Below are 23,072 nucleotides of genomic sequence, written 5' to 3'. Positions count from 1 at the left end.
CCAATTCGAAACGGAAGCACAGTCAGTTGGACATGAGGGTACCTGACGAAAGGGAACTGACTGGGCACTGGACTGAGGCCCTGAGCAGACTAAGATGGATGGGCGAGCTGCTTGCTCTCGCAGATATGCGTTGCAGCAGGTCCCACCCCCACCCCCGGACTCCGGTACAGCAGACTGCCTGGTGCTGCGTTCTCAACCCTTTTGCCGAATCTGCCTGCGGAATCCATCCTCGGATTGCGACGGCCCAACTTCTCTCCCTCCACTCCGGCCGGAATCTGGACTCTGGCGCTGCTGCACACAATTTCGAAATCAATTTCTCCCCCCCTCTCAACTTGTCATTCATCGTCGCCGTGATACTCAACGGCTTGGCCTCGTCTCGAGCACCGACTGTCCCTTCGTCTCTCATCGTCTCAATTATCTCCAATTCATCCAACTCGCTCAGCATGACTATCACCAGTGTCACGCGCAACGAGCTCTGGCGGCACCCGGACCCCACCTCGACTCCCATGTGGGCATTTCTCCTCCAGGTGAATTCCAAGTATGGCCTTGAACTGGCAGACTACCCCGGTCTCTACAAGTGGTCCGTCGAAAACGTGGCAGAGTTCTGGGAGGAGGTTTGGCATTCTGTGGGCATCACTGCCTCCAAGCCGTTCGACAAGGTACGCTGGCCAATGCCATTGGTCAAATCCCCAAACTCAACTCAACCCGACCTCTTCCTCCACTGCCGTCCTCATGCTTAGCGCGCCTTGACTGCCAATTTGGAGGCAGAAGGCGACGAAGAAGGAGGTTATGTGACATCAGTCTGAGAGAACGGCTCAAACTCTACGCAAGTGCCAGAGACAGCCAACAACAAGAGGGAGAGTCACCAACCAATCGCCGATGTCATCCTCACCAGTGTCTTGAACCCTCGCCAGGACGCCCATCAAGAACCTTGATACTGCGTCGAGTGAGGCGGACAGCTACGTGGCCATGGCATATAGCTTTCGCATGACTACCATCCCCGAGAAATTGAGTCATGGCATGAGCCGTTGCTGGCCTACTGGAATGCCAATTTGCCCATCTCAACCCCTCCTACACTGGTGCCCGTGCCGCCCCTCCCGTGATCACTTCAGTTTCCTCCTAGACCAGTAGCTGATCCGGCCCAATGGCACCCTTAGGTCCTTCCGTTCAATGCGCCCATGTACCCACGTCCAGACTTCTTCTCAGGCACCCGTCTCAACTTCGCCGAGAACCTGCTGTTCCCCGCCAACATCGCTGTCGACCCCACATCCGTTGCAGCCATTACCACCACCGAACTCGGCCCCTCCGTCTCCACAACATGGGCCGAGCTCCGAGACGCCGTCCGCCGATGCGCCGCCGGGCTCCGGGCTCACGGCGTCAAGCCCAACGACATTGTTGCCGGCTTCGTATCTAATCATGTGCAGGCCATCATTGCCGCTCTCGCTGCTGCCTCTGTAGGCGCCATCTGGACCGGCATCAGCCCCGACAACGGTGTCAGCGCCGTGTTGGATCGTCTTGCCCAGATCGGACCCAAGGTCCTCTTTGCCGACAACGGCACCGTGTATAACGGCAAAGAGTGGAGCAGCACCGATAAGACGGAGGATATTGTAAAGGCGCTGATGTCAGAGGGCCTCGAGCTCGTGATTGTTATCAATAACGTCGCTTGCGATCTTGCCATCGACGGCTTGAGGGCAACCGGAGTTGCAGTCGATGAATACGAGTCGTTCCTTCAAGGGTAAATATTATCACCCAACCACTCCCTTCCTTTAATCTACTACATTCCGCTAACATCTCAACCAAGCTCTCCTGATGAGCCTCTCAAATTTGAGCAGCTTCCCCCATCACATCCCCTCTATATCCTCTACTCTAGCGGCACCACCGGTCTGCCAAAGGCCATCGTCCACACCGCCCTCGGTACTCTCATCCAGCACAAGAAGGAACACGCGCTGCATGGATCCCTCACCGCCAAGTCCCGCATGCTCTACTACACCACAACCTCGTGGATGATGTGGCACTGGTCCGTCTCCGCCCTCGCCGTCGGCGCTACGCTGGTTCTCTACTCCGGCTCCCCCTTCAAGCCCCATGGCCACCTCTCCCTCCCCCGCCTCCTATCCGACCTCCGCGTAACCCACTTCGGCACCTCCGCCGCCTACCTAACCGCGCTCGAGGCCAACGCCGTCTACCCTGTCAACGAGCCCGGCATCGACCTCTCCGCCCTCGAGGCAATCTACTCCACTGCCAGCCCCCTCCCCCCCTCCACATTCTCCTTCGTCTACAAGGCCTTCCCCTCCAAGGTCAACCTCGCCTCCATTACCGGCGGAACGGACATCATCTCCCTCTTCGGCGCCCCCTGCCCCCTCCTCCCCGTCCGCGTCGGCGAGATTCAATGCGCCGGCCTCGGCATGGCCATCCGCGCCGTCGACTCCCTCTCCGGCGACCTTCTCCCAGACCCAACTCACCCGGGCGACCTCATCTGCGTGGCCCCCTTCCCCTGTCAACCCCTAACCTTCTTTGGCCCCGGCGGCGATGCGAAATACAAGGCGGCCTACTTCGAGCGCTTCGCCGATGTCTGTGGCGTAAAGGGCGCCGTCTGGCACCACGGCGATTTCGTAAAGATCCCCAACCCGGCCACGGGCTCGCTCGTCATGCTCGGCCGCTCCGACGGCGTCCTCAAGCCCGCAGGGGTCCGCTTCGGCAGCGCCGAGATTTACAATATTCTTACGCGCTTCTTTGCCGCCGAGGTCGAGGACGCTGTTTGTGTCGGTAGACGGCGCGCCACCGACGCCGACGAGACGGTGTGCCTTTTTGTCGTGCCGGTCGCGGGTCACGCTTTTGATGACGAGCTGCGGGCCAAGATCAAGAGCATTATTCGGAGGGAGCTGAGCCCGCGGCACGTTCCTGGTGTTATTGAGGAGGCTGGTGGTGGGATTCCCAAGACGGGCAATGGGAAGAAGTGAGTTTACCCTTTTCCCCTTGGCGTTTTTTTTTTCCCCTCTCAGCGGGCTTCGTCGCTTTTCTTGGGCCCTTGCCCCCTCGTCTCATCAACAATTGAGACCGCCCAGAACATCGACAATTGTTTCTCTTTCCCATGGGGTTCTTATCACATTATTGAGGTCCGAGGAAGCTGACATAGCACAATAGGATCGAAGTCGCGGTCAAGCAGATCCTCTCCGGCATGGACGTCAAGACGAACGCGAGCGTCGCCAACCCCGAAGCCCTGCAATGGTTCCGCGCCTGGGCCGAAACGCACTAAGCCTCCTCGCCTATACAATTGACCACCCCCCCTTTTTTGTTTTGCGTGCTCCCATTTCAGAGATGTGTTGAATACTTGCTGGAATCGTTAATGAGGTCAAGGCTGAACCGGGGCAGAGTTAGAAACCAAGAATAGGGAACAGAATGGGGGTTTGAGAGGGTCAAGAATAAAGCTGAATCAACAGTGCATAGATGATTGACTTGAGGGGGCTAAGACGTTTGCATGAGCAATACATACTGGCGACACTCGGCTTTGGTAAGTCTCTGAATCTGGCTGCAGGTGCGGAGAAACCATGATTGGATGTCCTACTAGAGAATTAAAAAATGAAAAATTAAAAAAAAAAAAAGGCGTTGCCGAATCCTCGGATCTCGAGCCGGATCGACTCACCCGCATCGGAGGAAAATGCCAAACGCCTCATCTCCGGGGATTCGCGTGGGGGGTGATGGACAGGGCGTGTATGTATAAGAATGAAGACCGAGGAACACACCCCCATGCGCGCCTGCGGCCTCGCTCTATTTACCAGCCCCCAGCACTTACAGCCCTCCCATCCGTCCCAAGACGTGTCCTCGGAACGCACCGTATAGCCACGGTTGCTGTCCCGACAGATTGGGTTCGATGGCGTCGAAGGGAGGCCGGGGGTCCGGGGAAAGGGAGGGGGAGGGCAACAGGCGTGAGAGGGCGTGGACCGAGACTTACATGGAATCTTCATTCGACGACATCTGCTGTATTCTTGATGTTTTCATTCTCGTCTTTTGGGGCATAGAGTTAGATCGCGTTTGTTCACTACTCTCTTCGTGTAGGGCCCTGGGCCAAAATCCACAGCTGGCCATCTTCGTCGTCTGCAAGGATTCCAAGGTTGACCTGAGACATGGTAGCTTACCCGGAACTATGCTATCAATCATCAGCACAATTGTGAAGTCGAATGCACTCACGTCACCCCTTTCGGACAACGTCACGGTATCAACCTCTCGAGCATGAACCGGCAGAACGGTGTTGTGTTTGTTGGGGTATGCTACAGTCACAGTGAGGGGAGAAGAGCCACCCAGAGACAATAGAGCTCGGGGCGAGGAAACGGCTTCATCTAAATCAAACTAGGAAAGCATCAAGCAGAGATTTTTAGAAAAGAGTCTCATTGAATAACTGCCGTGATCATCTTGGCGATCAGGCTCATACCATTTGATAACCATGCCCGATAACTCCTATTAGTATGCAATTCATCCGCACCATCTAAGCGGTAGACAGTGACCCTGTGCTTAGTTTTTTTTCTTGCCCATATCATAATACCCTTTTTCTCGCTCTCTTTTCTTTCGCACCGCCCATGCGTGTATATGCCAGGAAGCACGAATATATTTATCCAAGTCTCCTAACCGTTGTCATGCATGGAAAACAGAAACGCGCCTGATTCATAAGCAATCGAAAATGAGATCACTGCTTGATACTCGCCATACGCTTGGCCATGCTAAGAGAGGGTTAGTCACACATCGTTTGGTTGAGAATTTGAGGGTAGCTTACAAATCGTAGAAAGCAAATTGGCTAGGCTGGCTGCCAAACTGGTAGACAAACCTCGAGGCGAGGTAGCTGCCGAAGATTGCGCGCAGGTAAGAGTCGGGGACACGCTCCATGATGGTGTCAAGACCAATCTTCCCCAGAAGAAGGTTGGGGAGGGCGTCTTGGAGAACCGAGCGACGGATGGCCTCGTTCTTCCAGAGATCGGAGTGCTGTAGTTCCTCGTCCAAAGTGGTGATGGCATTGGACAGGTTGTCGGAGAGGGTGCTGCGGGCAACACCGGTCAGCTCGTGTTCGCGCCAAATGGCCTCGAACTCGAGGCGAGCATTCTCCTGAATCTTTGCCTGGACAGACTTGACATAGTCCTGGTAGAATTGGGGGGCCTGGCCCTTGGCGTCATGGCACATGTGCTTGACAAAGTTCTCATCGTCGAAGGAGAGCGAAGCAAGAACCTCCAAGGACGAAGACGTGACACCACCCTTGTTGGCACTGGCGTCCTTGTACAGAATGCAGCCGGCCTCTTCCAAGCGGAGCTTGGCATCCTGGGTGATGAAGAGGTTGGCGCCTTCAACCAGGTAGGGGATGGTCGACCTGCCGTCCTTGATGATCTTATTAACTGAAATCAAGTCAATCGACTCGGGACGACCACCGCAAGGAACGAAGGAGTCGGTTAGGCCAGTATCCCGCAGGTGATAGGTGTTGCGGAAGGATGTGCCGTTAGAGATGAACTCTCCAGTGGGCAGGTTGATGTTGTTGTCATCAACCAGGACGCGGTATCCGTCCTTGGACAGCTTGGACATGTCAAAGTTGACAATCATGGATCGTGACTTGGCCAGGCGGACAAGCTCCTGCTTGTCGAGACCGTTGGGGTCCACGAGAACACCTGATCCGTCAACAATGGACGTGTACTTCTCCGTGCTCAGCAGGATCTCGTTGCTGCCCAAGTCACCATCGGGACCACCGGTCTGCATCTTCTTGACGGTAGAGGGGTCAAGGTTGAGCTTTCGGTAGATGCCGTTGACGTATTCGCGGACAGAGAGTGTAGTCATGCCGTAGGTGTCGTGGGGAATACCACCGAGCTTGGGTGACTTGCCGGTGAAGAAAGACTTCCACCAGGGTGCGCCGCGGGCACGAGCATGCTCAGTAGCCCAGTCAACCAGCTCAGCCGTATTCTCATCGGGGCCCATGAAGATGATCTCCTCCTTACCGTACAGGTCCACAAGCGGGTTCTTGATGCCGGGAGTCTGGGCAGGGAGCAGAAGGTCGAGAATACTATCAATGTACTTCTCAAAGGCCTCCTCGGCGCGGTCTTGCATCTTGGGGTCAAGAAGGATGACACCCTTGGAACCGCCTTCGGGAATGTCCTTGTTCTTGCGCTGCTGGGTGCTGGCCAGACCGTAGTTCTCGTCGAACAGGTTGCGGGCGTTGATGCCGTAAGCCTCCTTGCTGCGGGACTTGACGATGCGAATACCACCGCGGGCAATGTCCTTGAAGCGCAGGTGGAAACCGCGCGACTCGGCGCCAATGACGAGGAACATACCGTAAAGGCGCTTGGGGTACTCGATCTCGGGCAAGAAAGAGGGGTCCAGGCGGAAACTCAGGGCAACCTTGGTAGGGGTGAAGTAATTGGTCTTGAGGATGGCATTGTTGAAGACGCGGAAGGCAGTCATGACCATCTCCTCGTGCTCGTTAGACACGTCGCGAGTGATGCGTTCCTTGAGCTTGCCATCAGACAAGACTTCGATTGCAGGGGTGGGGGCAATGAAGTGGCGGTCGAAATCGGGTCCGACAGCGAGATGCACCGAGGCAAAAGAGGCGTACAGGGCGCGGACGAGGCCGGGGTACGACTGGATGATCTCCAGAATGTAGTCGGGGGTAAAAGTCTCCGTCCTCAAACGGCGCTTCAGCTTGGACAAAAGTGCTGTGTGAGCCTGGTTCTTGGGGTCAAGAATCTCTGACAAAGAGATATACTCGGAGCCAAGACGGTTCAAGAAGTGCTGGATAAAGACCCAGACACAGTGACCGTAAACAGTCTCCTGCAGACTCAGCTCACCGGAGGTAAAGAGGGAGTGCAGCTTGTTCTGAGGTAGACAGTACAGAAGAGAAATCTCCTTGGTGATCTGGTGGATCGACTGGTCCAATGACGGGAAGTTGCCCTCGATGTTCATAGCGGGACGAAGGTAGATACTCATGACCGTGATACCATTGGCGAATTGCTCCACGTACTTCCTGGAGCTGGTGACACCGTAGTAGTGGTACAGGTCACTGAGAGCGGAGAACAGGCCGCGGGCAGTACGAGAGCGGAAGGCAATAACCAAACGCTTCTCAGGAGAGCCTTCAATGTCGAAGACCTCAATGACAGGGCCAGTTCTACTGACCGCGAGATCGATGATTTCCTGGTAAATCTGCTTGGTGTTGCTTGTGGCCTTCTGAAGGAAACCGTTGTCGGCAATAACCTCCAGACGGGTCTCGTTGGGGTCCGTTGTCTCGGGGCTCTGCTTGAAGAGACATTGGTATACGAAGTAGCAGCGCAGCGTGGCCTTGGAAGACGGCGATGCGCCAAGGACTCCAGGGGAGCGGAAGGTCTCGACACGGAACTTGGTCTTGCCGACGTGGTCGAGATACTTGGCCTCGAGGCGCTGTTCGTAGCGGGGTCCAGCGATGGACGTCTTGCCGGGCTCGCTCGTGTCGATGTAAATTGCATGGTCATGCGCCTCCATGTCAAGTCTGATCTCCTCGCGCTTGTCCTCGCGGGCGAAGGCGGCCACCTTGGCAGCGTACAGAGATGTGATTTGGCTGGCAATGACCTCGGGAACTTCAATTTTGAAGTAGACATCGTCGATGCCAAGCTCGTCGTAGAACCATGTGACTTGCTCCTCAATCAGACCTTCCGGGATCCAGCCGTTGTTCTTGATGAGTTCCTTGACTGGATTGTGCGTGTTAGCGGGATCCTCAAGTCTGTTTCTTGACAAACTCACCTTGCTCCATCTGCTCCTGCTTGCCAACAAAGGTCGGCGCAATGTAGCCGACTGTCGCTGACCTCAAGACTCTGTGGCCGTTACCATTTGAGCGAGAAGCCATGGGCAAGCTGAAATGTGTTGGCTGGGGAGAGGGTCCACGGCTGCTCTCTGCTGAGTCGGCCTGGACCTGGCCCAGCATCTTGTTACGAGGAGGGGCGGCGGTCGCCATGATGTCGGTGATTTCTTCGAGTGGGTCTGGTTCTGAAGAGTACCTATCCATGGCAGGAAGGTCAGTATTGATGGACAGGGCCAACATAGTGGCGGGTAGTGAATCAACAGGATGGCAGGAAGAAGCAGCGTGTCAATGACGGGGGGCAGTTTGTGAAGAGGAAGAGGTAGCCGAGCGTCAAGACGGGCGACCCTCGAGTCTAAGTAGGTGGACGGGAACAACGAGGCATTGCAACAATGAGGGAAAGGTACATGATGTTTGTGAGTTAGTGTTAGACTGCTGGCAGGACAGCTTTGTCGAGCGCCCGTTGGGTTGGGTTGCGGGAACCGGGATCGGTAAAGGCTCGTAAGGATCTAGAGCAGGCTTGCTTTCTCTAGACAATGCGGTCTGGAAATTGGGCAGGGTCCGGAACGGAGAACCGAAGTGCTGGGTTGTGCAAATGGTATCGCGCGCAAAGGTAGGAATCGAGAGAGCAACGGAGGCAATGAGGCTTCACCGCCGTACGCTCGTGCAATGGGCGGACAGATAAGGGGGGGGGGCAGGGGACAACGAGGCGGAAAGGAATGGGAATTGGAGTTGGGGAGGTGAACTCGGACAGGCGTACCTTGCGTCTCGGCAGACTAGCGCGATGCTGATCCAATTCAGATATACGGGATCAGGTAAAAAAGCAGGTGCAGAGCTAACAATAGGCTCGGATAGCTGCTTCTTGTGGTTGGTTGGTCGGTCTAGGGGTAAAGGGACGAGATAGAGGATGAGAGACACAATGTCTGGTTCCGGAAGGAGTGCAGATATCGCAGGGTGTGGTGTTTATTATGTATGTAGGTAGGTGTAGGTGAACCCGAGTGACTGATGTCAAAGTCTCGGAGACGTGATCCGGCGGGGCACTTTGGCGGTGCTTGGCCTGAGCTTCTTGTCGACGCTGGTGGTTGTAGTGAATGACAAAGGAGCCGGGTTGTCTCACAAGCCAATGGCGGGAACGGCTGTTTTTGGCAGATGAAGACGGGATGAAAGGCAGCAGTTGATAAGAAGGGGGCGTGGCAGGAAAGGTTCCAGGACGACGTATCTCAAAACCCAGAAGTGGTCGATATATACGTGTTTTCCCGTGTAAAGAGGTAAACACACCGCGGGCAGAGCGAGAGGGGGTTTCCTTGTAAGCACGGCTGGTGGTCAGCAGGACGTCCCGTATTGAAATTGTGAAAGCTGTGCCCGTGACTTGCTAAGGCGGTCTTGTTCAGCTCCGAGGTACGGGGAGCAATGTACCTTTTTCTTTTTTTTCTCTCTCGCAGTTGCTCCAACCCGAGAGTCAGAGAGAAGAGGGCGATCAAAATGCGTCAATTGACGTGAGGTGGATGATGGGGATCCCAGGCAACACAACCATCAGACCGGCTTGCGGTCAATTCGCTGGTGGCTGGTACCTTTTTTTCGGTCCTTGTAAGGTTTTGCTTAAGCCCCAGGGGGGTGAAAACTGAAATCGAGGACCGGGTTTGGGTCGATCGGTTACGTCTGGCTCAGAGGTCTGGCTGGGTTGGAATGCCGGTGGGGTTGCAACCTGCAGCCAAGAGGGGCCTGGAATCTTTCTCGCTGGATTCGAGAAGTACGAGAGGAATGATAAATAGGTTGTTTCGTCAGGTTCAGATCCCGGTTCAGAGAGATTCAGTTCCGTGTTCGAGTGACGGTTTGGGGTGAGAGGTGGATGTGGCAACACCAAGCGGCGGATTCCCAAGAGATAAGAACCCTGAACTGGGCGAGAATTAGCGCTCCCGTAATTATCTCGTCGTTTTTTTTTTGCTGCCTTCAGCTGAAAATAGCAGCAGGGCGGGCGGACAAAGTTGTAGCAGCCGTGGCCACAGGGCTGTGGACGGGCCCGGGGTAGAGGTATCAAGGCACAGGCAAAGGGCGATGGGGGGAGGCACAGCAGAACACCACGCCGCCGGGCCGGTTGCTGGGCACGTCTGTTGGCCGGGCTGTGTGTGTGTGTGTGTGTGTGTGGCTGACGCAGGAGGGAGAACAGAGGCGGACACAGCGGAGGAAGCAAGGTGAGAGTGGCGATGGAAGTGCACGTTTTGTTTACCTTTGTGGTGGCTCAGAGGTAGAGATAAGGTAGGTTTTCTTTGGCCAGTAGGAATGAAGCCAGAGCGGGAGGGAGGGTTGTAGGTAAAAAAAAATAAACAGCAAACTGGCAAAAGCTGCTTGTTGGGTGAAGCAAGTTTACCTCGAGCTGGGTTGAAGCTCGTGAAAGAGGGAGGAGATGAGGATGAAGGTGAGGATGAGGAAAAAGCAAAGTCGATTAGGAACGAAAAGCTCACGATCTAAGAGGTCTGGCTCTAAGCTTTATACTCAAAAGTACTTGACGACTTGACGACTTGACGACGACGGATGCCCCTTTGCTACAAGAAATACCGCTCATTCTTTTCCCACTCGGCTTTTTTTTCTTAATTCCCTCCACGTTCAACGTCTCTCTACGTCCCTCTTCCATGTACACACACACCCCCTTAGCCGGGCAGGTGACTCGCAAGAACGGGCGACGTTGTGAAGGAAATTTTGCGTATTTTACCCCCTCCAGGGTAAGCAGGTCGACATGCATCCTTGCAGCTTTCGCCCTCTCAAGTGAAGCTCCCGTGGCTTCTCGTCCAGTGTCTTCTACGAGTTGGATCACGATGATGACTTCACCCGCAGCACAGATGGCGAACTATTACCAAACAGAAACTGGGCTAGGCCGTTTCGGGTAGGCAGCAGACTCCAATTAGGCCTGCTGATTGGATCGCAGGCTTGCAGCTCAAGGGAGGAAGGGAGGCGGGAAGGTAAGGTATGTCAACTTTGTCAAGTATCGCGGTACCTGGCGGCGAAGGCGGCGCGGAGGCGGTGGTGTTAGCGAGAGCGACCGTCCCGGGCCTGCGTCCGCCTGGGGAAAGGGTACGGATACCTTACGGTGGAGAGTACCAAGGTAAGGTACTTGCTTCACCTCATCGCTGCCGTCTGCTCCATCATACCTGACGGCGCAGGGAAGCTGGCAGAAGCCGAAGCAAGTGAGGCCTGGGAGCTGCCACATGGGGCACATCACATGCGCCAATGGAGGGGCACCAAGGAACCACCAAGGCCTCAAACCTCCACTGGGGAGACGACGATGCCCTGTGACGGGACGTACCCGGTACTTCTATCCGTAAGGTCCTTTTTGGTTGTTCTCTCCAAAACGATTCGAGGTCAGGTACGGACGGATGAGGTAGGTACGGACCAAAGCAGGTACAAGGAACTTATCGGTGTACGTATCTGCATTTCTTTAACATGTCACGGCTATTTGAGGTTCTTCAATCCGCACAGCGGTACTCTGTACAGTTTGAGAATTTTTCTTGCACCTCCGATGGCGATAGCCTTTAATTAACAAGGCATAAGGTCTTACTCACCGCAGGCAAACGTGTCGAAATTTGGCATTGCCCACCAGAGCCACACGTCCGGGCGGCCAGTCACTCCGCGCGCGGCCTTGGATCCCGTGAGCTCTAGCAGAAAAGAAATTCATTACGCAAGAACGGCACGTCCTGGGCCGTCCTGGGCCGTCCTGTGCGTACCCGGTTACCCGCCGACCTGCTGCTGCTGTTGTATTGCACTCTGTACTCCGTCACAGTCACCTCCCATTATCAGACGCCCCGAGAATTCGGCACTCGTAGCCGCCGGTCTTCGTAGAGACGAAACGACATGTACCCTCGAGATGATGTCTTTTTGCGTTCCTTTCTCAACAACGCACAGTGCTTGTCACGAAAAACCGGCGACGCAAAAGCGAAGGTGCCTCTGAACCTTGAAAAGGGAGAAACTGCTTTCGACCTCTTCCTACTCCAGTGCGGGTAAAGAAGTCTGTGCAAAATTTGACAAAGTCGCGAGTACCTCCCCTTTTACCGCTTATTCGGGTTGCAGATCAAAACGCCCGCTTGTCAGGCGCCGGCCTCGCTTCAAGTTGACTTCCCAGCCATTGCCCCTCTAAAGCCCCAGAAAAAGAACCAACTTGTTCGTACCCTGCTCCATTGCAAGTGGTTTCCGAATATGTACCATGCCAGATACCCACGATACCTACATTCGCATTGTATCAAAAGACGCAATACGTATCTATTCAAGTACACACGACATTTACTTTGCTATATCTGTACCTCCCTTGGGAATCACGGCATGATAACAGCAAGTTCCCGGCCACAGCCCAGACCTCAAAGCGAAAGAAAAATTTGGACGCTAATAGCAACAGTCATGTTCGTCCTCATACTATCTCTATTCCAACGTACAGCAACCGGGTTTCCTAACTGACCCAACAACAGTATGCGTCTCTCGCCCTCTCTTCCCGTAGGCCTCCTCAGAAACCGAGACTTTCTGTTTTCCACAATTCTCTTACCCCAGATTTTCGTGCACAACGACATTCGCTCAGCCTTCCTTCTACACACTCACACATAGAGAGGCCCCCAGCAACAATCTAGACCAGAACAAGAAGACGAATTCAATCTGAGGGAGAAGAGTCAAGACTGAGAAAGATCACGAGACGGCAATATGTTGGGGGTGGCCCTTGACCCTTCCAGCCCCGAGTGGCCCGGGAGCGCGGCGGCTGATGTCTTCCCCACAGCCGCCTTAGTATTGCACTGCCGGCAACCCCGTGGTTGTTGACTTGTTGTTTGTTGCCAGCGGCCCCCAGGCCCCTGAACCCTCGAGTTTCCATTACCCCCAGATTACTTGATCTTGCAGCCGCGCCAGCGCCAGTTGCGACCCCGAGATGGCCACGGGACAGACAGGCTTGGCTCCATTGGGGGAGTTGGAACTATTATGGATAATGGGAAACCTAGTTCGTTTGGGCCATGCTCCGTCTTTTCTTCTCTCTGACTCTTGCTTCTATCTTCTTACCCCAGTTCTTCGGCTTCTTTCTTGCAACTCGGTACCTTGGATGGCTAACAACTCCCTTCCGCAAACTTCCAATCCCCAGTCTAGCCCCAGGCCGGGGCCTTGACGATCCCGCATCGCCATTACCAAATGGAAAAGCCGTTGTAAAACACTACCGGTCTCTGAAAATTCTGGGCCACCAAGGGGGCTTTCCCAGTCACGCTCTCTGGCAGGACCATTTTTTCTCCAGAATCGGTTTTGTCAAGATCCCCTTCCCTCTTCTGGAAAAGCACAAGCCTGCGCCGTCCTTCACTTGCGGGGTTGAGTCTTGCCCGCGTGCTAGCATACCGGGTGGATGTTATGGGGTAAGAGATTGGGGAACTTGACTAAGGGGAAGACGCAAGCCTGGAATGGATGTTTTGAATTCTGCATTTCGTGACTTGTGCATTCGATACTCAATCGCATAGTTCAACGCTGAGACGTGAATCATGCCTGATGGAAGGTCAAGAGACACGATGTGTCACGATTCATCCCTCACCGTACCCGGTTGGCCTCAGTTCGCCGAGGTCTAGAATGTTCACACCTCAACAATGTGGACACATACATACGTTGCTGCTAGCAAACCCCACGGCCCAAAATACCTTAGGTGGGGTGCCCCTTTACCCCAACGACGCCTCTCCAAACGGTGACGGGTGACGAGCATCGTGACCCCAATAAACCTCCCGTCCCTTTGCACCGCCACAAGTGGACAAAAAAAAAATCTCGGATCGTCACTTACCCTCGCACTTTCCCCCAGATTCTTCCAGGTTCCCATTGCGTCCCCCCGGAAACGCTTGGGGCAAGTCAGCCGTCATTCATAAACCACAGGGGGAAAAAACGAGAGAGGTCACGATGCATCATTATAATTTCCTCTCCGACATGCCCGTCAGGCTTGTCAAGGTCCAGGTCAATGGCACCATTCCAGCCCCAGGTCACGATGGCAGAACACGGTTTTAGGTCTGGGGTGTGTAAGTCAGTCAATGACACATAGAAACAAGACTGGCTTGTAGCTCTTGCGCACGTTAGAAAATTAAGCCCATCGGACAGAGTTAAAAGAATTCTTTTCAACACTCGGGCGTCGTATCGCGCTAACCCCTTGCTTTAAGTCGCAAAGTTGCAAAAGTTGTTGCAAAAATTGCGGCATCGTGCAAATCCAAACATTACCGGCCGCCAACATGCACGAGTACGTAAAAACGTCTGCCCCGGCCTGGGTTCGGACGTACCCGTCTGTTTATCTTCCGCTTAGTTCTTGATTTAGATATGCACAACGGAGAGAAAGGCCTCCTCCATTGTGCATACCGACGGGCGCATCTTGCCGCGTATATCCCGATCCGGCAAGGTACCGCGATCAGATACCTGTTTTCGATGGTATATCCCTCTCGCAGAACTTGAAGTTTGACGGAGACTCATGAGAGATGAAGAGCCGATGCCAGTAGAAAATGGCTCTTCCGAATCGAGCAACCCAGAGGTTCTGAACATACACGCCATTTATGCCGAGCCTTAGGAGGGCCCTCTTCAATCGCGATCTAGACATGAACACCATTGCCTGAAAACCTGCCTCACAGTCTGGTACCGACCTGTCTCCATCGGTAGAAAGGGGGCAAAATCCTCTCATCGACCAATCCCGGGTGGACTGGGGGAGCGAACCGGCAGCCAAGCAGAGCCTCTCTAGGTAGAGATGTGCGCAACGTTTGGTGATCACGTCGGTGTTGGGGTCTCCACCCGAGGCTGTCCCAACGTCAAGTCGACTCTGCCAAGGACCCGCGAGTAGCTTTCCGTCCTCCAGCTGTACCACCCGGGCCATGCCGTGCCCTTGAACCTGCAACATTCCGCTCCCAAATTCTATCTTTAGTAATTGGTTACAGAGTATCTTAGAACGATCCATCACATAAACCCATCCGGCCTTTGTCCTCTTCCACTCTGCCTCTTCTTTTCTTCTCATGCAAAGCTTCGTCGGAGAAGGTGCCCGATCATTCGTGCATGAAAAATACCAAAAAAAGGCGTCTACTTTGCATCGCCTTATTGCTTCAGCCTCCCAATCCAGCTTGTGCCAGTGCTAATAAGGCGGGAAGGCAGAATCTTTCCCCTGTCACCCCCCCGCAGACCAGCTTGCACGAGGCTAGGAACCCAAAGTGCGAAGATCATCCGACCACCCGGGGAAAACTTTCCAAGATGCTCGGCCTGGGCACCCAGTGCCTATCTTTCCATGGCTCTGGGAAGGCTTGCTTGATCCTACACGATGGATCACAAAAAGCCAGGCCAATCCGTTGCCTGTTGTCAATTTGTGATCCCGTGTCATGATGGATGGCGAGAAGGAGAGGAGAGGAAAACATGGCATGTATTCGAAACGGGCCTCGTCGGGCCCATCTGCTTCAGGATCTGCAGGAAAATAAGCCACCAGCAGCAGTCCGCCAACCGCCGCCGCTGCCGAAAAGCCCCGTGCCGTACGTCCTTCCGTAGAACATCGAATCCGTCGGAGGAGGGTGGGAGCAAGCTTCCACCAAGCCACCACTCCCTCCTATTCCCAGAGTCACCTTGCCGAATCACCCGCCGTAGATCCCCGGCGGACGCGCACGGGGGACGGACTGTCTTCTGCCTGCGTCCAACCCCGTGCTACCTTCCCCCATCCCACCCCCTCCACTCCATCATGTCGTAGGTAGTCTGTTGGGCCCATCCATGCGGTCTCCTACTCTCCCTCCTTTGCCCAAAAGGGCCCCATCTGGATGGAGCGTACCCAAATGTCATCCCGCCGTCATTCAGGCACCGCCATCTGCGGAAAATAAAATAAAGAAATAAAACTTGGAACGAGACCAGTCCACCCCCGCCATGTAACCCCGCCATGTCGACGCCGTGCCTGATTTACCGGCCCCGTCTGGACCCGAGATCTCGTGCCCCAGACTCGCGGTTGCGGAAGTGCCAAGGGACGAGTCAGCAAACCCCGCATGTGGCCAGTCTATGGGGTAATGAGGGGGTAATACCGGGGTTTCGAGGGGGTAATGAAAACTCCCATATTTCGTAATCCGAGGCGAGTAGCTCGAGCACGTTATTTTGCATTTGATGACGGATGGAACAAAGGAAAAGCTTTTTCATTAGTTTTTTTTTCTTCGAGATTTTCATTATGACGATGCAGGTTTGGGGAACTGAAATTGTAAGACTGACATCGATGCTTCAGTGGGCACAAGTATACAGTACTTGAGTGAGATACTTACCGAGGGTTGAAGGGAAGTATATCGAAATTATGTCTTTGATTCACAACACGACACAACATGAAGTTTTCGAGATCCACTAAACACAAGTTTTCGGAGAAAAAGAGGACCCTTCCTCTTTGACACTGAAATGGTGCATTCTCCTTCGTCTCACCTCTCTCCCCAACTCCATGGTGGGAACAGCTGATGCTTCCATGGTATCTCAGTGGTCAGTACACACACAGCTCTGACTGTGACTCTCTGCTTCTAAGAATGGTGCCAGCTGTGTAGCGTGCCCCGCCGGCCGGAGCTCCATCCGAACCCCTCATTGGAGGAGGGGCGGACCACACGCGCGGGAATTACTGCGTCTGTTCATTGAAACATCATGACTTCACTCGTGTTTTCCCCTGGTGAAAACTGCTGACCTAGACCAACGTGCCTAATCTTGTATGTCATAAACGGAGGGATATCTGAAGCCGGTTTAATTCAAGGATCCTGACACACACAATCAAGGGCCACCACTCTGCTATTCGACCAAGGTGAAGCGGAGAAAAGAACCAGGACACAGGTATCGACGGCCATCTCGGTTTCCCCACCCCCCGCTTGAGACTCTCCAACCTCAGTCCTCAAGCCAAGGTCAGACAAAGGTTGTCCTACCAAATCTTGGTCAAAGGTCATCCACTATATCCTACCCCTTCTCTCGACATGGACCTCGACGCTAGCATCAGGCAACGCGCCGAAGCCCTGGACCAGGAAGATGCGCTGAGGCACACGCGGGATGAGTTCGTCATCCCCACGAAGCAAGAGATAACCAGTAGGACCCTTGCCAAGAAAGGTCAGCAATTGGGACATCATTCTAATGCATCAGAAGACACTCATCATCCTTCAAATTCCCTTAACCCCCTTCACATGCCGTCTTGCCACTCAATGCCTCTAGAGGAAGGAGCTAACGCCATTCACAAGGAAAAGATGACGGCTCTGCCACATCAGAGACCGGTCAGCAGAAGTGCACCTACCTCTGCGGTAACTCCCTCGGTCTGCAACCCAAGCGCACCGCCGTGAGGATACAGCAGTATCTGTCCACCTGGGCAACGCAGGGCGTCCAGGGACACTTCAAGCCTCTGGAAGACTCCCCTTTGCCGACATGGCTCGACGTCGACGCTAAGGCGGCCAAGATGATGGCGCCCATCGTTGGCGCTGACGAATCTGAGGTCGCCGTAATGCAGACCTTGACGGCCAATCTCCATCTTCTCATGTCGGCCTTTTATAAGCCCCAGAAGGAGGGTAGGCACAAGATTATCTTGGAGAGCAAGGCCTTTCCGAGTGATCATGTAAGTTTGGTTGCTTTTTCAAACCAAGACGAGGGATGAAACCAAGGATGGGCGAGACTGACAACTCACACAGTTCGTCGTGGAGACCCAAATCAGACACCACGATCTCTCCCCGTCAACATCAATGATCTGCATCGAGCCCCCACCAACCGCCCTGGAATCAACCCTCGCAACCCAGCACATCCTCTCCGTCATCGAAGCTCACGCCTCCGACGCGGCCCTTATCCTCCTGCCGGGGATCCAGTACTACACCGGCCAGCTCCTCGACATCCCCACCATCACCGCCTTCGCGCACAAGCACTCCATCCACGTCATCTGGGACCTCGCCCACGCCGTCGGTAATGTGCCGCTGCAACTCCACGACTGGGACGTCGACGCCGCGGCGTGGTGCACGTACAAGTACCTCAACGGCGGGCCGGGTTGCATCGGCGGCGCCTTTGTCAACGCGCGGCACACGGCGGTGACGACCTCGGTCGGGGACGCGGACTCGGAGAGAGGGTTTGTGAACCGCTTAGGCGGGTGGTGGGGCAACGATAAAGCCTCGCGCTTCGTCATGGCGACCAAGTTCCACCCGGCGGCCGGCGCGGCCGGCTTCCAGCTGAGTAACCCGAGCGTGCTCGACATCACGTCGCTGTGCGCCTCGCTCGAGGTGTTTGAGCTCGCCGGCGGCATGGCGCCGCTCCGCGAAAAGTCGAAGCGCTTGACGGCGTTCTTGGAAGTGCTACTGCAGAACTGGCTCGGCGCCGAGTTATTCAGCGTCATCACGCCGTCAGGAAGCGAGGAGCGTGGCGCGCAGCTGAGCTTGAAGCTCGTGGACGGGCTGTTGGACGGCGTCATGGAGTACTTTGAAGAGGTTGGCGTTGTGATTGACGAGAGGAAGCCGAATGTCATCAGAGTTGCGCCGGCGCCGTTGTATAATACGTTTGTGGACTGTGTCGACTTTGTGGAGCACTTCGGCAAGGCTTTGCAGAGAGCCAGCGATAAGGCGTAGACTTAAACACGCTTATGTCGTAAATGATGGAACTACAGTAGCCAGTTTCTATGTTTGGACGAGCGTTGTCGGACAGTCATCGACAAACGCCAGTTGAAAACGACTGAGAGGGCAAGACTTAGCATGGGCAATATTTCGAAGCCGAAACTCAGGACGCCATGGTTTCTGAAATGTTAGATCAAATATTCAAAGTGAAACCGCATCAAAATAATAGATGATAACAAAGTGCCAAATCAAGGTTTCTCTGAAGTGCCCTCGCCTCTGGTGTAGCGATTACGCCGCGGTTCCCAGGAAGTCAGGCACCATATCGAGACCTTACAGATCTAATTTAAAGCTTTCCAGGCTCATTATCGCAATGTAATGAATATACTTACGCACGAAAGATCAGAGGCAGGTCCAGGGACACACAGCACGCGTGACGAATCAGCATATATGGAGTCAGTAGTGTATTGTTTTCTCCAATAACAAGTTCATATCCAACATCACTTGGTACATTTGAGTATATCAGGTTGGTTCTTATTCCTTGGACGGCACTTACCTCTAGGCGGGTAGCCGCAATGAGCAGGGAGCCGCTCTAGATACCTATGGAAGGCATTCATGAGAATCCCATCCGCTTTTATCTTCTCAGCATTCTCCAACTTCCTTCCAGTCAAAGTTGTAAGGGAGATAGTGGCTCCTCCTTCCACACAGCTGCTCCTTCCTCACTTACATAGGTAGGTAGGCACGTAGCTCCTTCCATCTGAATAACTGGTGAGGAATACGTTCCTGTGACCGCCTCAGGTCACGCGGGTGCACGGTTGGAGGTAAGCACCCCAGGCAATCTGCCCAGCTCATCCCTTGTGTGGTTACCTTTTTCGTCGAGCCCATTGTTTACTTTCTCGTCCTTTCATCATCACGTTGCTCGGAGACCCTCTCAAACATCGCCAGCCCACACTCCCACACATCCCGTCATCTTACCATCCATACTTGCCCAGTGCTCGGGAAGTCAATCTTCAGGCCTTGGCTTGTATTTTCGGGGGTCCGTGTCTTGGTCATTTTTTGCCCTCCTCACTTGCCTTGAGATTGGCAGTCTGTCGCACCTCCACAATCTCGTCCTCGTTGGGCCTCACCCCTCCGCGCCAATCCCTTGATCCTCCAGCTTTACCCCAAAATGAGCGAGAGATACGATCATTGGAAATCTACACGCTGAGTGGTCGTCTAATATGGAAGATAACTTTACTCACCACCGTCCTGTCCCGTCTCGACGGTCATCGGACCAACGGCAGAAGCCTCCCCAATGTCCCCCCGAGCCGAGCAGTGCGACGCTTCCACCTCTCCGGCCTTCCAACCTCACCCCGCGCCGATATCATATCCCACAAGGTAGCATATCACGTTCTCGCGGTGCCGAGGCCGGGTATTCTCTACATAGCACGAACGGAAGTCAGCAATCGCCAGCTTCTCAGGCAGCGCTTCGAGGGCTCGGTAGCTCCTCAGCAGCTTATCAGCAGACTCCAAGAACTCTATTTCCTGGAGATTCAAACCTGGCTTCTTGCGGTCCGATTGATTCACCATCGCACTTTGCGTCAGTTATCGATCGCAATCGGAACAGAGTCCCGAGCGCACCCTCGCATTCGAGTGCTTCCTGGAAATCTGACCGAAATGCAACTTCGCACGACTTGGCCGAGCATCCGAAGGACTCTCGAGAGAAAACTCGGGAAACTCGTCTCAATAAGGCTCCTGCTGTTCCTAATTCGCACGTTACGACCAGACCGAAGGCTACAGTCCAGGTCGCCGACAGCCTGTTCGTCGACCAAGGTCGTTTACATCGCGGTAATCCGCTGCTAGACAACCTTTCTGAACACATTCACACGCCTTCGTCGCCTTTGAGAATTCCGTCGTCTCCCAACGGCGACCATATTGCGAATCTTAGATTTCAGGACAAACTGCAGAGTCGGGCCTTCAAAACTGGCTTCTTTCCAGACCCTGAAGAACACGAGAGTCCCGGAAGCACCAACAGAATACCGGTAGAGGTAACCGCCTTAGCCAATGAAGAGAATAATGCCCTCCAGGAGGGACTTGCAGCAATCAAGGTGTCCGGATTCATACTTGAAGATGATATCGAAGAAGGCTGCCATGCTTCTAGCATGAATAAAGTGAAGCACACACGAAGTACAGCTATGAAGCCCAAAACAAGTGTCCGCCCTCGCGCATCACCACTATCTTCGATTCTAGTCAGTCATGATGCCGAGTCACAGAGTCTTCCCAAGAAACAGTCAGCGCAGAATTCTGCAGCACGCCCGCGATCGAGCTCCACCCATGGCACCGGTCAAGGGAACGCTGTGGCTACCGCAAAGAATTCGACCGTCTCAAGAAGCTTCAGTCTGAAGTCCCATATGATGGCCAAGGCACACAAGCCTTCAATCCGAGTTGTTACCGTTCCGCAGCGAAGCAAGCCAACCCGTCGAGCACAACGTCAGGATGACCCCCATTCAGAGACTTAGAACGACTTGCAAGGGGATATTCAGTCGACAACAAGGCAACAATCGAAACGAAGCCGGAATGATGTCACAACCAAGAAGTCTTTGACAGATCTAGGTTCCAACAAGCGCAACTCTGAAGCCTGCGCGGCCATCTCGGCAGTAACGAGGGGACAGGATACTCACAAGACACCCCCTAGTGTAGTAGTGTGTGGAAGAAGTACCCCAGGCGCAAACACATCGTCATCACTCACATCTACTCTTGCTACTCCAGGTCGATCTTTCCCCACAACACCAAGCAAGAAGCCGAAAGTCTTGAATCAGCGTAGAACGGACCCCGACACCTTGAGCCTGGTGGCCATCAAGAATTTACCAGGCCCCTTGTACGAACCCGAGCGCCCCATGTCTGGGTTCGACAACAATAAGTATGAATACGACGAAGATAGTGACAGCTCTTTTGCTTCTTTTGGGCAGATTTTTTCGACTGTTTCAACAACAGGCAGACTTAAGAGTCCTACACTCTCTATGTCGACAACAGCGGATGCATCCAGCTATGTTAAATCACCAACATCACCCTTATTCCAGTCTCGAAGTGAGTGAAATGTTGCTTTGATTAATTCTCCATGAAAGATCTGAATCAACTGACAACACCATAGAACTTGGCTGCGATACCCATGATCCTGCCTCGGTCAAGCCACCAATTGCCCAAAACAAAATGTATCACCCTATGACCGGTAACCGCTGTCCTATGTCAGAAGGTGAAGAACTGGCTCGCCGTCAGCAGGCTACAACCTCGCAGTATAAGGACCGGCAGGCAGGGGGCTCACACATGCCTAGTCGCATAGGACGAGCACAAGTGCACCCAGGAAATAACCCGGCATCATCTGAAAGACAGCTCGTCGAGGGGCTCAGATCTCCCGGTGGTTGGCACACGCGGAACCCCAAAAGAAGCGTCTCGTGTGTCCTCTCCCCGAAGTCGATTCAGGAGCAAGAACCAGAGAAGAAGCGCATACGTGACAAAGAGGCGTCGCTTCGCACTGAAGTAAACAATCGCCAACGGACTAAGGGGTCCGGTTGGGCGACATCGTCTCACAGAAATAACCCTACACCTCGGTGAGTCATGTTTGAGCATATCATCGACATTGCTAAAAGATCCGGTGACATGCCCGTGGCTAACGCAAATGATGTAAGAAACCCAGTCGCCGATGTATGGGAAACCCCTGAGGTGTACGTCGAAAGCGTCGAGGACCATGTCAAGACCCTCCACAGAGCCATCGGACCGATGAAGAGGCAGAGATTGGAAGGAATGGCCAGATTGAATATGCAGAGAAAGTTCAAGAAAGAGCAGCACTCCGACGACGGTTCCCCAGCCCTTTCGAGCACAGCGGCCACGACGAAACGAGCAAGTGGTCTTCCAAAATGATTATTCTTGAACCATATGTCTCTCATAGGGGTCTCCTATGTATTGCAGTCCCGAGCTTGCTACTACGGGATGGTTGAAGTACTTGATTGGATTAGTCGGAAGGCCGAGAGGGAGATCAAGTTCCAAGATCGTGTTATTGGATGCTGGTCGTGGATGAAATGCATCGAAAACTGTGGGATTACCTGCGGATTGGGATGTTGGAATAGGGAGGAAGCTTGTTAGTGTTGGCTTTGTTGATGTGCTGGCAAGACGCCATGAGTTTTTGACATTGTTTCGAAGCTAGGTAATTACAAGTAGCTTCCCGTTCCAAGAGCCGAACATGACAATGAGATCCATAAAACTGAGATGGATTGCCAGTCTTTTGCCTCGATGCCGATATCAAGAGGTCTGAAAACGTATTTGGACAGGCAGTAGTCAACCCATGAACCATTGCTCCCTACCCTAAACCCCTAGCTCTTCGTCAATTTCTCATTTCGTCGAGTGGAATTATCCGTCAGCAGGTTCTTGCGACGATCACAATTTGAGATAGATAGCAAAAACACACAGGTCTACATCACTTGGTGGCGGCACTTGCACCATACACATGGACAAGACTCTATTGTTTCTTATACACCAACACGTGTCAGACTCAACGCCCACGGTCTACAGCGCTTGGTATAGTATAGTCTTGAGATGTTTGGAGCAGCGCGCATGGTCATTGCGAGAACCTGCAATATGCCCAGGCAATCAATGGCTTCCTTGTAATTCTACACTTGCAACTGCAAGGCAGCAGGAAAAGAGTTGTCACTGTGGAAGGACCGGGAACGAGACAATGTCACGAGTATGAGCCGACTCACGAGGGAAGTGCCGCT

General features: G+C 53.8%; 4 protein-coding genes across 4 annotated transcripts; 3 read left to right on the top strand and 1 right to left on the bottom strand.

The window, feature by feature from the left end:
- Window positions 1-125: 125 nt before the first annotated feature.
- Window positions 126-3,253, top strand: CORC01_10262 (acetoacetate-CoA ligase; the record flags this gene model as incomplete). Its single annotated transcript, XM_022621890.1, has 4 exons — window positions 126-659; window positions 1,158-1,735; window positions 1,802-2,953; window positions 3,142-3,253. The coding sequence occupies 4 exons, from the start codon at window positions 126-128 to the stop codon at window positions 3,251-3,253; spliced, it is 2,376 nt and encodes a 791-aa protein (XP_022471606.1).
- Window positions 3,254-4,678: 1,425 nt separating this feature from the next.
- Window positions 4,679-8,035, bottom strand: CORC01_10261 (NAD-specific glutamate dehydrogenase; the record flags this gene model as incomplete). Its single annotated transcript, XM_022621889.1, has 3 exons — window positions 4,679-4,712; window positions 4,766-7,685; window positions 7,738-8,035. The coding sequence occupies 3 exons, from the start codon at window positions 8,033-8,035 to the stop codon at window positions 4,679-4,681; spliced, it is 3,252 nt and encodes a 1,083-aa protein (XP_022471605.1).
- Window positions 8,036-16,725: 8,690 nt separating this feature from the next.
- Window positions 16,726-18,342, top strand: CORC01_10260 (kynureninase; the record flags this gene model as incomplete). The annotated part of the gene is made up of 3 exons (XM_022621888.1): window positions 16,726-16,855; window positions 16,984-17,351; window positions 17,425-18,342. 3 exons carry the CDS (start codon window positions 16,726-16,728, stop codon window positions 18,340-18,342), a joined length of 1,416 nt encoding a protein of 471 aa, XP_022471604.1.
- A 1,202-nt stretch (window positions 18,343-19,544) lies between these two features.
- CORC01_10259 (uncharacterized protein) lies at window positions 19,545-22,221 on the top strand (the record flags this gene model as incomplete). The annotated part of the gene is made up of 6 exons (XM_022621887.1): window positions 19,545-19,903; window positions 20,090-20,793; window positions 21,073-21,223; window positions 21,302-21,390; window positions 21,455-21,911; window positions 21,990-22,221. The coding sequence occupies 6 exons, from the start codon at window positions 19,545-19,547 to the stop codon at window positions 22,219-22,221; spliced, it is 1,992 nt and encodes a 663-aa protein (XP_022471603.1).
- Between the last annotated feature and the right edge of the window lie 851 nt (window positions 22,222-23,072).

The sequence above is a fragment of the Colletotrichum orchidophilum genome (genome assembly GCF_001831195.1).
Source record: "Colletotrichum orchidophilum strain IMI 309357 chromosome Unknown Scaffold_100.1, whole genome shotgun sequence".
NCBI classification, from domain to species: domain Eukaryota; kingdom Fungi; phylum Ascomycota; class Sordariomycetes; order Glomerellales; family Glomerellaceae; genus Colletotrichum; species Colletotrichum orchidophilum.
This window is presented reverse-complemented; position numbering and strand designations above follow the sequence as displayed.